Source organism: Jatropha curcas, chromosome 4, assembly GCF_041381405.1.
Source record: "Jatropha curcas cultivar XTBG-Jc1 chromosome 4, XTBG_Jcur_1.0, whole genome shotgun sequence".
NCBI classification, from domain to species: domain Eukaryota; kingdom Viridiplantae; phylum Streptophyta; class Magnoliopsida; order Malpighiales; family Euphorbiaceae; genus Jatropha; species Jatropha curcas.
In genome coordinates, this window is record NC_143154.1 from 29,613,503 (window position 1) to 29,628,081 (window position 14,579).

The 14,579-nt window shown below is 29.5% G+C and overlaps 1 protein-coding gene across 2 annotated transcripts; it reads left to right on the plus strand.

Moving 5' to 3' along the window:
* The first annotated feature begins 5,345 nt into the window (after positions 1-5,345).
* LOC105645987 (acid beta-fructofuranosidase) lies at positions 5,346-10,744 on the plus strand. 2 transcript variants are annotated; one of them, XM_089720330.1, is made up of 8 exons: positions 5,346-5,859; positions 6,713-6,721; positions 6,953-7,809; positions 7,897-8,058; positions 8,142-8,377; positions 8,459-8,546; positions 8,635-8,828; positions 10,554-10,744. In XM_089720330.1, the coding sequence occupies exons 1-8, from the start codon at positions 5,430-5,432 to the stop codon at positions 10,633-10,635; spliced, it is 2,058 nt and encodes a 685-aa protein (XP_089576456.1). In that variant the 5' UTR covers positions 5,346-5,429; the 3' UTR covers positions 10,636-10,744. The 2 variants fall into 2 exon arrangements, with proteins under 2 accessions (XP_089576456.1, XP_012087134.1); XM_012231744.4 differs by lacking the exon at positions 10,554-10,744 and having other exon boundaries at positions 5,348-5,859; positions 8,635-9,065.
* The last annotated feature ends 3,835 nt before the right edge of the window (positions 10,745-14,579 follow it).

Genomic DNA, 14,579 nt, shown 5'->3' on the forward strand with positions numbered 1-14,579 from the left:
AACTGTAAATGACTTAATTCCAACCAATAATTCAGGTGTTTTTTCAACTGTTAATGAGCTCAAGACACGTTACAAAAGTTAGTCATATTTAATGAGCTACAGAACTAATGATTGGATTGATAAACCACCTTCCTAAATTAGTAATTAACTATGATTCTGTAATAGTAGTAATTGAATTGGCAGAATCTTATTGGTTTGACTGCCCTTAATCAACTTTAATTTTATGTAATTGATATCTGAAAATATAACCAGTTGTTCAAATTGCAGCACTTCCTGAGTGCATATTATAATATATTTCTTATAAACAGTATCTAATGTAAAAAAAAAAAAAATTAAAATGACGCAGACTATTTCGATTCAGCCATTAAAATACTAGAATTCACTTCAATTTCACCAGTTTGACACGACCTTGAGCAGTAGCTCATGAAATTAATTAAAAATAATAAACTATAATTTTGTTTTGGAATTCAAGTTTGCTTAAATTTATTATATTACTAAATTTAAATAAATAACAAATTATTCAAATCAATTCTTACCCTGGATTCATGTAAATTATTTATTTGAATTTAATTAAATTCATGAAAATAAAAAAGAAAAACGTATTTGTTGAACATAAAAATTACATTACATGTGTGTAATATTTCATAAAATTCAAATATGTGGATAAAATCATAATCATTTCAGATGATATAAAATTTATTATAATCTTAAATTAAATTTTAAATGTATAAATTTTGTAGTTTTCTCAATATTTTTTTTTAAGTATTGGAGAAAGGGGATTCGAATTTAGAATTATTGTCACATCGTATATGCACTTACCAGTAGGCTATATCTTAGTAGCTTTAATTTTTTCATTATAAAGTTAGATAAATAAAGTAATAAAAAATAGGTATAAAAAATTAGAATATTAATGCTCCATTTTCCATAATCTTGTAGTTCTTATTAATACATTGAAGTCTAAGGCTTTGTTTGGAAAAAGGAAATTTTTTCAAAAAGGAAATATACAAGGAAAATATTAGAAAATATTTAGAAAGGGTGAAATAAACTATTTAATCATTTTTTGCAAGAAGTAAACCATTTTACCCTTAAAAATAAAGTTAATTTTAGAACAATACACAGATAAAAATTCCTAAATTTTTTAATAAGAAAATGCAAAACATAAACAGAAGAAATAAAAAAAATCATTAATATTTATATCGATAAAAATTAATTATGTCAAACTCTCCGTTTCATAATTTCTATCTTAATATTTTTTTTGTCATTCGTCTCGAATGTTTGAATAATTTCAAAAATAATTAATATGAATTATTTAATTTTTATACGTATCGGTATAAGGATATATTAAGAAAAATTGAGTTAAAATTTATAATTTAATTATATTAGCTGAATTTCCTTAATTTATGCTAAATCAAATCGGTATATACATCATGCGAGGGAGGACGTAATCATTTACTACGTGTTAATAAAAGAATGGGGCTTGGGACGATGGTGTTACAATTATATGCGGTGGTGAGTCCCACAGTAAATCCATATTGATTTGGGGGTGGGACATGTTTGTCTCCTTGCATATAATTAAGGGCGGCCTACAGTAGGACCATCCTTACGTGTCAAAACAGCGAAACCCTTTCCACCTAGGCATGACGAGAACATTATATTATTATTATTATTAGTATTATTCAGTTAATGGAATCTTTTAAGAGAAAGAAAAGGGTTCATTACATTGCATTTCGGACGGTCCAATCACAAAGATGAGGAACTAGATCGGTGGATCCACCAAATAATTATTAGTATCATTTTCGAATATTAAAATAGACATAACCAACAATGACGAATCCCCGATCTCTGGTATCCGTTTTTTGGTAGGCAAATGCATGTGCAAGTTTGTGAAATCATGCGATTATTTTGCAAATAAGAACAACCAAACCCATCATATGTTTAACCCCAATCCGGATTTGCACATGAGGTGTTCATTTTATATGATGATTTTAACCAACAGATTTATAGAATTTTACTTTTATTAGTTTGATTATTAATCCAATTTTTTAAATTATTTTTCTTTAGGTTTTGATTAGATTTCGAACTTGCCAATTTTATTTTTGAAAATAACTACAATTTTATTGATTCAGAAGTCTCGAAAATTTACCTTTTAACAATAAAGTGGTATACATTTATAAACAAAATTTATTTCCTTTCTTGTATTGGTGAATTTATTCTCTTTCCTAATTTATGTTGATAAGCAATGAAATGAATAATTAGAATTCCATTTTGGAAAGTTGTAAAATGAAAGTAATTGAAATTTTGTCAATGTTTTTTCCATAATTATTTCCATCATTGTATTTAGATATAATTAAAGAAAGAAAATAAATTATTATTTTCTTTGATCGAAAAAGATAATTTTAAATAAAATAAAATGTTATTATTGAAAATCGATAATTATATTATCATCGGAAAATTTAGATTTTTTAAATAATTTAGTAAAATAATGAAATTTTCACTTTTTTTTTTGACTGATTTTCTCTTCAAATTGGAAAGCCTTCAAATATGTGGGCCTCATGAAAAATAAACTAAATTTTACTTCATTATTTTCCTTTCCTTTCCTAAAGAGGAAAACTTATTTTCTTAGCTATTTTCTTTCCCTCCCTCCCCCACTCCCATCCAAACAAAAACTTCCATCCAAATAAATGGTTAGAACTGAAAGTCCAATGTTAACATGGATTATTCTTATTTAATTGTTACATCAGAAATATGAATTTAAAAAAAAAAAACTTTAATACTAATGTTTATGTGACATGTCAAGCTGATGTGTCGAAAATAAAAAATAGACATTGTGTACCACACTTTTGAAGGATCTTTAGACAATACGAGCACTTATCGATGTAATTATATATTTAACCGTGGATTCAGAAAAGAAAAGAAGAAAGATAATGTAAGAGAATATGAAAGTAGTGCATTGAAGATATACATTATATTCCATATGATACATCAGCTACAGTTCACATTAGCACATTAGCATTGGAGATGCTCCGACCACAAATTATTTAGTGTTTTTTGAAAAAATTAAGAAAAAATAGGAGATCCGAATTGTTGGTTTTTTTTTTTTTTTGCATTTATTGATTTGTTTTCATATGAATAATGGATACTAAAAGGTGACAAATCACAATCAAAGGAAGACAATTAGCGAATTAAGCTGAGTCATTAATGAATCATGTGGTGAGAAACATTCCTTCCTCTAACAAATAATGTTGGATGGACAAATATGAAACAAGAGCTCTCATTGCAATTTCTGGTGTTTGATCATTTAATAAAAAATTAGTGGCCAATAGCTAGCAATCTGTCATTTTCCTCAGCTGACTCAGCACTCATGGTTATCCTTTGTTTATGGCAAATAATTTGTATTCTGGGTCCCTCTGGCCAACGCACTCTTTCTTGCCAAACTGGGTCCTAACGGAACCTTGATGAATATTTCTTGCCTCGTCATCGCCCTCTATTATTTGCGTGGCAGTTCGATTAGTCTAGAAACTTACAATCTCCAAACATCTTGAGAACTCCCCTAAATTGCCACGTCCTTACATTTCACTAATCAATCATGCATGTTTTATTAGTATTGTTATTATTATTATTATTATTATATTTTCTTTTCTTTTAAGGTTTTGACTATTATTAGTTTCCAGAAATATTAATTTATATTTTATATTTTGTAGTTTCCTTGCAATTTCTTTCTCGTCTTGTACTAAATTAATGAATATAAAGTTTGAGTACAAAAATTGTTTAAGCTAGCTGCAAGACTTGTTAAATTTAAGATGTTAATAATTATCAATTTTTAATATTTTTTTAATTACTAAAAGAAGTGAAGCTAGGATTAAAAATAAAAAAGGACAAATCATATATAAAAAATAAATTAAGAGGTAAAGTGACGGGAGGGCTAAAAATAATTGGAAAACCAAGATTTGACCTTTGGAAATATAAAAGAGAAAGGGGCAATTGACCTCTCCCCTAATGAGTTTTGCAAGTTCTGCAATATAAAACTTAATTTCATACCATTTCTATATATGTGTTGCTTTTTATAGTAATTAAAAAAACAATTATTTACCCAAATTACAATAAAATAATTCTTAATTTGATTAAATAATTATTTATCTCACTTAACACGTTTTAATGTCAGAAACAATTATAGATTAAGAGAAAAAGAAGTGACAAGATTGATTTTAAATTATTATAGACAATCATTATTGTGTTGATAAAATTTTTTTAAAAATAATTAATCTACCTATTTTTTTTTTTTAAACAAGAAATAACTTTAAAAAATTTTACAATGAAAATACATGGAGGGACTAACAATAGTAATAAACATAAAACAATGAGTGCAACGAGAAGAAAAATTTTTCTGTCTAGATTCAATTATTTTTTTGAATGGAAAAAAGCATTTAGTTATTATTGTTAAAAGCCAAAGCATCATAAAGAACTTTTTGTTGTCTAGATTCAACTTGAGCATGTATGTATTCAAAATGTATCTCTCAGGTGAATTTATCTCCTATACTCAACAAAATATAAATAAAATAAATAAATAATTCCAAGCGCAACACCATAGGATGCCTGTCTTGACCTGGCAAAATTATTACTAGGAAGCCACTATAGGCAATTATGTTTCAAATTAATTAATTTCTTGTCCAAAAAGCCGACTTAGTTGTTAATTGTTATTATTCCTATAATAATACGAAATTGGATAATACCGTGGGTTTTGAACCCTAGTTTTTCTCTGCTAGACTACTTCTAATCATCTAACTTTGTTGGTTAAGTTTCTTACCACTTCTAATACTAATTTGATTTGGTTTTATATAAGATGTTTGATTACTGAAATCTCACGGAAAAGTTGATTTTTTTTTTTTTTTTTTTTGTAAAAGTTAAATTTCTTAAAGGGTGAAAAAAAAAGATTTCTATAAAAAATAAAATACTTTAAATTATATAATAAATATTTATTATAACAATTATGTTACTTTAGTAAAAAAAAAATTTATTATCATCAAAACATGATAATTTAGCTTTTATATAATATTTTGTAGAGTTTTACTTTCTTATAAAATTAATTTTCCATGGAAAAAAAATATAATTTCAATAACCAAAATTGGCAGGGAAAAATAATAGGCAGGAGCCAGTTAATCCTAGTCTGGAATGGAGTCACATGAAAATTGTTGGTTCCTTGCTCCTCAAAAACTGCACCACCCAACCAATCATATCAAGAATTTACCGTTGTCCTTTTCAACTCTGAACTCTCTCTTCTTTTGGCAACTCTCTCGCTCTTTCTTTCTCTCTCTTTGACCCTCCATTCTCCATTCTCTCTATATATATATTGTATACGTATAATCTCTTACACACCACCACATATTAATCTTCTCCGTATCTCTTTTTTTCTTTTTGTCTATTGGCCTGTCATGGCTGATCTAAATCCACTCCTTCCCGTTTCACAACCTCAAGATGCCGGCTACACTTCTCTCCCGGATGGCATTAACGCCGAGACATCTTCGGCAGTCCATCGTCGGATTTCCAAAAAACTTCTCTCCGTCGTTCTTTCTGGGTTGTTTTTTGTTTTATTGTTTGTGGCTTTAATTGATAACAATAATCGATCCGAGAAAAACATTCTTTCCCAAGAAAACGAAAATGTAGGTTCTTTAGGTACGTCGCAAGATACAGCCAAACCGGAGATTTTGAGGCCCGTCTCTCGCGGCGTCTCCGCCGGAGTTTCTCAAAAGGCTAACCTGATATCTAGTCACTCAGAATCGCCAGACTATCCATGGAACAATAGCATGTTATCATGGCAAAGAACTGCTTTCCATTTCCAACCTGAGAAGAATTGGATGAATGGTAGATTCTGCAAACTTGATTTTGTTTCTTTTCAACTTTTATTTATTTATTTATTTATTGATTGATTGATTCTTTGCTTGTGGTTTTAGATCCGCCGGGAATCCTCGATTTCGTGGACTTTCCCTTTTATTTATATATTTTTTAATTATCTTTATTTTTTTATTTTTCTTTTTTCTATGGTTTTAAATTTTAATTGTCCCAAAAAAAGTGGCTTACCTTTTGGGTAGGAAAATAATATTCTAAATTGTAAAATTCTATAATAGTTATTCCTTAATTTAAAACTCAAATAAACCTTATATGATGAGTTGATGTTATAAATTAATATGGTAATTTGGTATTTCACTAGTTAATTTTTTTAATCTTTTTTCTTCATTTTTCATATTAAAAAATTAATAATTTAATTTAATGTGTTTAATTTCTTTGTTTTTGGCACATAATTGAGGTGGGCCAGCGAAAATTGTTTCCTTTCAGTTTCGGTGGATTTGATAGATAGGATTCCTTACGTGGCAATGACTATACTTTTTTGTTTTTTTATTAAAGCTTGTGTTATGTTTAGGGATTAAGACTTGCATACGCTAATTAGTCTAATTTCGCTTATTAACGTTTTGCCTGAGGAATTTTTTTTAAACTTATACAGTATATTTTATTACTTTTCCGCTTTGTTGACTTTTTTTATTAAAATAATTCATAAGCAGATGTTACCAAATTTTGGTCTGTCTCCAAATTTGTACATGCTCATACGTCTCCCTTTTTTTTTTTTTTTTTTTTTTTTAATTCTAATTTTCTTTTATCCATTGTTTGGCCGGTGGACTATCATTGCTCTGCTGCTGGAATCTGGTTCATTGTGCTTCAGATCCTAATGGTAAGATCTCATTTTCTTGTTTTTGGACATTTATAAAATTAAGACTAGCCATCAAACTGGAACATTTTTTTGGGAAGAACAGAACTTTCTTTTATTTGACAATTTTCTGTAACTCTGAATCTGACTAGTATAAATTGATTTGCTTGGTTAATTCAAACTTTATCCGTTGAAAAGCAAAACTCGTGCTTCAAAGTTTCAAGCTTGACAATTAACCTGAATAAACTTATACAGGTCCATTATTTTACAAGGGCTGGTACCATTTCTTCTACCAGTACAATCCAGATGCAGCCGTTTGGGGTAACATAGTTTGGGGTCATGCAGTGTCAAAAGATTTAATCCATTGGCTTCACCTCCCATTAGCAATGGTTGCAGACCAATGGTATGACATCAATGGTGTTTGGACTGGCTCTGCCACAATTCTGCCAGATGGTAAAATTGTAATGCTATACACTGGGTCCACCAATGAATCTGTTCAAGTCCAGAATCTTGCATATCCAGCAGACCATAACGATCCTCTCCTCATTGAGTGGGTTAAATACTCCAGCAACCCTGTTCTAGTCCCTCCTCCAGGAATTGGTATAAAGGATTTCCGGGATCCGACAACTGCTTGGTATACTTCTGAAGGGAAATGGAGGATTACTATAGGGTCTAAAGTTGGTAAAACTGGAATAGCTTTAATTTATGATACTGTTGATTTTATAAATTATGAGTTGCGTAATCAGGTTCTTCATGGTGTCCCTGGAACTGGTATGTGGGAATGCGTAGACTTTTATCCTGTGTCGATTTATGACCGAAATGGATTGGAAACCTCAGCTAATGGTCCTGAAGTGAAACATGTTGTCAAGGCAAGTCTTGATGATGATAGACATGATTATTATGCCCTTGGAACTTATGATGACAAGAATGCTACTTGGTATCCTGATATTCCAGAAATTGATGTTGGTATTGGTCTTAGATATGATTATGGTATATTCTATGCTTCCAAGACATTTTATGATCAGCACAGAGGGAGAAGAGTGTTGTGGGGTTGGATTGGTGAGTCTGATAGTGAAGCTGCTGATGTTAAGAAAGGATGGGCTTCTCTTCAGGTATTCATTCTTTTCTTAACTTCGCTTATTTAAAACCATGGTTTTTTAAACATTGGGAAAGTTAATTCATTTGTTTTAATCATGTAGGGTATTCCGAGGACAGTTGCTTTTGACACAAAGAGTGGCAGCAATTTGCTTCAGTGGCCAGTCGAAGAAGTAGAGAATTTGAGATTAAGAAGCAAAGAATTCAAGAACGTAGAGGTCAAGCCAGGGTCAGTTGTGCCTCTAGATCTTGAAGCAGCTACACAGGTTTGTTTCTACAACTTGTAGAATTTTAGTTAGGCAACAAGAAGAAGAACACATCTAACTTACAGGTCAATTAATTAATGCAGCTTGATATCTTCGCTGAGTTTGAGATAGACAAGAATGTTTTGGAGAACATAGCAGAAACCGATGAAGAATTTAGCTGCAGCACTAGCAATGGAGCTGCTCACCACAGTGCATTAGGACCTTTTGGTCTCCTGGTTCTCGCAGACGAGAGTCTTGCAGAGCAAACTCCTGTTTACTTTTATGTTACGAAAGGATTTAATGGCACTCTCAAAACATTCTTCTGCACAGACCAAACAAGGTAATTAATTAATAATTAACTAGTGCACTTGATTACATATAATGTATAATGAGCATTTGATTAATTAATTCTCTTTTACAGATCCTCTGTTGCAAATGATGTTAATAAACAAATCTATGGGAACTTTGTTCCAGTTCTAGAAGGAGAAAAATTCACTCTAAGGACATTGGTAAGTTCAGTTGAGAGTAACTAATTTTGCAACAATATCCTGTGTTATGTCCAGTGATTTTAACAGAATATACATGCACAAAAAACAGGTGGATCATTCGATAATCGAAAGCTTTGCTCAAGGGGGCAGAACATGCATCACCTCCAGGGTTTATCCAACAAGGGCAATTTATGGAGCTGCAAAGCTGTTCCTATTCAATAATGCTATTGAGACAAATGTTACTGCTTCACTCAAGATATGGCAAATGAATTCTGCGTTCATTCGCCCTTATCCGAATATCCGGTAGACTATGAAACTTAACTTTCTAAGTCTACCTCATTGATTTGCTGCAATTTGTACAATTCTTCTCATTGATTTCCTGCAACTTGTATAATATCTTCTTATTTTGCTCGGTTTATTTTTCAATTTTGATTCATTTTGTTAGAGGTAATAGAGATAGATCTTAGTAGAAGAATGTGTAAACATGTTTGCCCATGCAAAGCCATATATATATATTGATCATTGGGGATTGGTTCCGAATATTAATTTCCAATTTTTTTTGGGAACTAACTGCATAACAAGCCATCTAACTTAACTTACTAACCATGTACTCTAACCTCTAACATTATTGACTTGCTTACTCTTAACTTTTATTACCCTGTTTCTAACAATTCCTCTAACTTCACTTGAGTTCCTAACTCTTAACAAATCTTCTAACTTTTCCTGCATTGATTTGAGTTCTATAATTGTTAGAATGATACAGTTGGCCACAAGAGTTGAATTAGTGGCTTCCTTCCACATGGATTTCAAATTGACATGTTAATATTATCCATAAAATTGGAATCTGCAAAGAGAAATTGAGCCACGTTACAATATTTGTTGGACTGATTCTGATTTACTGAAAAGAACTTAACTCGTTCTTGCCCTTTGAGTTATTGGAAGGATAAGCCATGGACACATATTGGCCTCAATAATGGCTGCTGTTTATGCTTTGAGATAATGGGATTGACCATGACAATTGTTTTTCTGGCCATGGATTATTTGGTGGGCCTTGATGGGGAAAATAGTGTCACTGTACTGCGAAGTGTTGCTGACAGCATCCGACCAAAGTGGGTTTAGGCATCCATTTATAAGACATCAGACTAACTATGTTGGAGGTGCTTGCAAGCATCTAATGGAGGATATTCCATGACTACTACTTTTCTTTCTGCCACTCTGCAATCTCTAGGAGGTTGGAGATGGGAAATACTTACACTATAGATAAGGGTGGATCCTATGCGATCGCATCAGGAACACCTATCTCTCATATGAGATTATATAATTAGGGTTCACGTCAACTCCCCCAGGAGGGCCAATGACCCATCACTTCAACTATCAATATAGATTATTGCGTTTACGTGCATCTCCACTTGGCTCCGGGGGATATAGCTCAGTTGGTAGAGCTCATTCTTGCAATTGGGTCGTTGCGATTACGGGTTGGATATCCCACTTCCACTGTGTCAGTAAACTCTTAAAAAGGATAGAGCATTAGCCTGGTTAAGCCTTTAAAGAGCTCCACACCTGATACGAACAAATAATGGTGGATACAGGAACTTTAAGATACCTTGTATGACAAAAATAGAATTTGAGTAAGGATTTTCTTTCTGATTTGAAGGTGGTGAAATTATGAGAAAGGAAAAGAAGATATTTGAAGTTTCAATTATCATTTACAGTAATTTGTGTTTTCTCTCCAAACCTTGCTGGTGAGACCAAAAGACTTGCATTGCCCTGGAAGTGTACAAACCCAGATTTACAAGATCCAGCCCAGTATGTTAAAGTACCCAAATTAAAGTTACAAGGTAGCTTATAGATAGAAGTTGCCATTATTTATAAATATATTTTTGGTAGCTTTAATTCTAATTTCTATCTCTTAATAGTGAATATCAAATAAGAGTTTCTTTCTTTCTTTTTTATTTTATTTTATTTATTATAGTAAGGTGGCATTTTTTTTATGCTAACATATATTCATATTTTATATTGTGAATTCAGGTTGAGTATGCTGATACACCTTGGAGTCTCAATGTTCATGTTAATGAGAACAGACTTCTGGTACTTGGCATGGCTAGGCTGATCGATGCAAAGTAAAGCAATTTTGTAGTTTTTCATTTAAATTCTATTGTTTTTCAATTTTCCAAATTATATAGAAACTAGAAAAACTAATAAAATTATTTTTACAACAATAGTTTTCATTTCTCAAATGGTAAATAAAGTTTCTAACAAAATTTTGCTGAAAATAAAGAAATCCCTTTTTTCAAAAAAAAAAAAAAAAAAAAAAAAAGTTGTCTGTTGATGCTGCTGAATCTGATGATGGGAGGGAGACACCATTGCTTCTCTAGTGGAATATAGCATAGGCGGATAGTCTAGTTGATCCTGGATTTTTGAGTATACCCTATATATATAGGAACACCATCATGTGTATTTAATTATTTATCATTTTTTTAGGTAAATAATATGTCGAGTTTTATATATTCTTTTCTTTCTTGAAAATACAGTCTATTTTTATTAATTAAACATCCATTGCTTTTTTTTTTTTTTTTTTTTTTTTAAATCCTGAGAATGTTGGAGGCAGTCTCTGCTAGATTTATGGGATATGGGCCACGTATTTGGTGACACCATAAGTTGATGTTGCACTAATATAACGGTGGGGCTTTAATTAAGGTTAGAATAATTGATTTTTCTTAATCATGACTAATAAATTAGTAGTGGGTATGGATATGTTCATACTAATGGATCCACAAAACGACTTCAGAAAGAAAGTACATAAACGACAATAGTCAGCGGTCCACGAAATTATAGGTATTCTACAACATTTTTTAATCACATTATTGAGAATACAATATATCTTATAGGAATGACATCGTATATAGCAAGTTGGCATGTTCTTTTTCTTAACAAACATGCCATCCCTTAGCCACCATTATCACTCCATGTGACCAAATGATTCACTCACCATGTATATATATATATGTTGTACATTAAAATATTTTTTTAATTTTTTTTTGGCGTGTAATATATAAAGGTTAATAAACAATTCCTTGAGCAAGTATTTTTCTTAAGGTGAACTTCAGAAATTGGAAGGTTGGATTTCTCCAATCTATATGATTGTGATGATTAATTAATTAATTAGTATGTATCATTGTCCCAATATAAGCTAATTAAAAATGGGACGGATTATTAATTTTTTAATCCTCATGATATCAAGCTAGATTAATTTAAAAAAGTAATTTTTATATAGTTTAAGTGTTGATAAATACATAAAAGTAATTTAATTTGTTACTTTGATAAAAAAAAAGGGAATATTAACTAATATGAAGGCTAATGATTTGTCAAAACAATAGTAATGTTGGCATTTCGCAGAAAATATTACTAAGATAATATAATTTTTTTAACTTGGTTAAAAATAGTTTTAAATAATTAGATTCTAATTTATAAAAATATAATTCTTTATTTATTTTAAATTAATTTTTTTGATTTATGAACAAATCAAACAGTGTTTTACTTGTAACTTTCTAGTTGAAAGTAATTTTTAAGTCAACTGAAATTTCATATAAGTTTCTTTTTTAAATAAAAATATCAATTGTTTAAATTTTTTGAGAAATATTAACTATTCCATTTTTAACTTTAATATAAATTGTGAAAATGATGTTTTTGTTTCATTGGATTAATTTTTTAAAAAATAGCGCAATCAATCATACTAATCTTTATTCCTTTAATCAGATATCTCGATTTCGAACTTTGAATCTACTCGGTGTGAATTCGGATTAGTTGAGCCAGTAAGCTTAAAAAATCGGATAATTAAAAAAAAAATCAAATCCATCCTCATTAAATATTATTAGATTTCAAGTGCATGGGCCTTAAAAGATCTAATAGATGTACTATAAAATAGTGTTGGCTAGTTGGCTTGCTCGTGTGTAACTAACAACTTTACGTGGGTATTTTGCTTCATTTATTAAACTATAATATATATATGAATTAATATACTAATATTTAAATTAAAAAAAAGTAGTATTTAAATTAAAAGAAAATAAGTACATAAAAAATAAGTATATTTTGTGTATACACGTACAAAAATTCAATTATTAATACACGTACTATGTGTATATAATTATGCTGCTTTAGAAAAAAAGAGTACCTATGCAAAAAGTTATTTATATGACCATATACATATAGATAACAATCAACGCTAATAGTTACCTATAAGCAACATAGGATCCTATCTCACATGGATCTAAATTTCCACATTTTCAACAAATGCAATTGCGACTCGAATTTTTATTTTAAATTTGATAAATAGTATTTTCGACAATAGCCTTTTAAGTAACTTTAAGTTTTTTTGACTAGTTAAAATGCTAAACGTTATTTTTTTATAGTGTTCGGTAATATAATGTTTGAATCAATTTTAGAAATTAAAGATAACATTTTATAAAAAGCTATTCAAATAGCTAACGTTGCTAAAACAGATAATTTTAGTGATCAGACTTAAAGGATAGTTACAATTTTTTCTCGAACATGTAATAAATGGGTGCTCTCCAAAAAAGAAACATAAAAAAAGGCAAGTACTCTAATAGTGTCCTGCCAAATGAAGTAGTAAGGTTGATTACTCAAAAATGCCTAAGGAGGTATTCTGAACATTATTCTAAATTAAATCTTATTTAAATTTAAACTTTAAAATAGTGTAAACTTTTTGGAAAAAAAAGCAGTGAAAAATATGAATATTTAATATTAAAATGACAAATAAATGGTCCCATATGAGTCTATCATGCACCCCTTTATTGGTAGGTTTGTTGCAGTTTTCCGTTAGAAGTGGAAGTAGAGAATCTAGAGATGATAAACAGCTAATGGCACTCACAACTGTTACTGTTGGAATCTCGAGGTAAAATTTTTCGAGCCCACATATCTTCGGCTTTTGGACAACTAACTTCCACTGTTTTTCAGTTGGCTAATTTTTATTATGGGAACAATAATCATTGCAGAAATCTTTATTTAATGAGAATGTTTTTTCTTATTTAATTGTATTTTATGACAATGTTAAATTTAAACATAAAGCTAGAAAATTGTTGCAATTAGTATATAATTAAAAAATGAACCAATTGGTACCTATAAGCAATAGGAGTATGCAAAATTGCCCACCAAACTACACCGAAAATCAAACCGATCCAATTCATTTGATTTAATTAGGCTGCTTAAAACAAAGTTCGATTGTCGAATTAAATAATTTACTCCGTAAATCTCTATTTTTGAAAATATATTATTGTCCCAATTTTTTTTTTATCTTCTTTATACTTTACATTCTTCTTTCAATTTTTATACTTTTCTGTTGCATAAAGACGGGTGGAGATAAGACAATCATTTAGAAAGATTAAACGAAAGTTTTTATTAGGAGGTTAAATATAATTTTTTATATTTTGAAGGCTTAAACTATAATTTTCAGAAGGAAACTTCTTTTTTTAAATTTTGAAGGGGGCCACGGCCCCTTAGCTGCAATGGAGCTCGGCCCCTGCATAAAGGGATAAATTAGTAAATATTGATAAAATATAATAATAAATATAAAGATAAGTTGGTTGAATTTGGTAAAAAAAAAGATAAAAAAGTAATTTATTGATAAAAAAAAATACTCTATCGTACAAAAAGATAGTCTATTTTTATTTTTTATATATAATTGATCTTTAAAGTGTATATAATACTCTTATTAAATTTTATCTTATTTTCAATAATTCTTATTAATTTTTATTTATTATTTCAATATAATAATTGCTTATGTGTTATTTAAGATTGACATAATTAGAAATTATATAAATAAAATTATTCTTTAATCATAATAATTACTACTTTCTTAATTTGTGTAAAAATAAAAAGTGAACTCTCTTTTTTTATGATGAAAGGAGTATAAAAAATTGATAAAAGGATATAACAATATACCATCCAATAATATAAAAGATAAATTAATATATTTTAAAAAATATCGGTACAATATTATATGTTATGACAAAAATTTAGATGTAAAATTGTAATTTG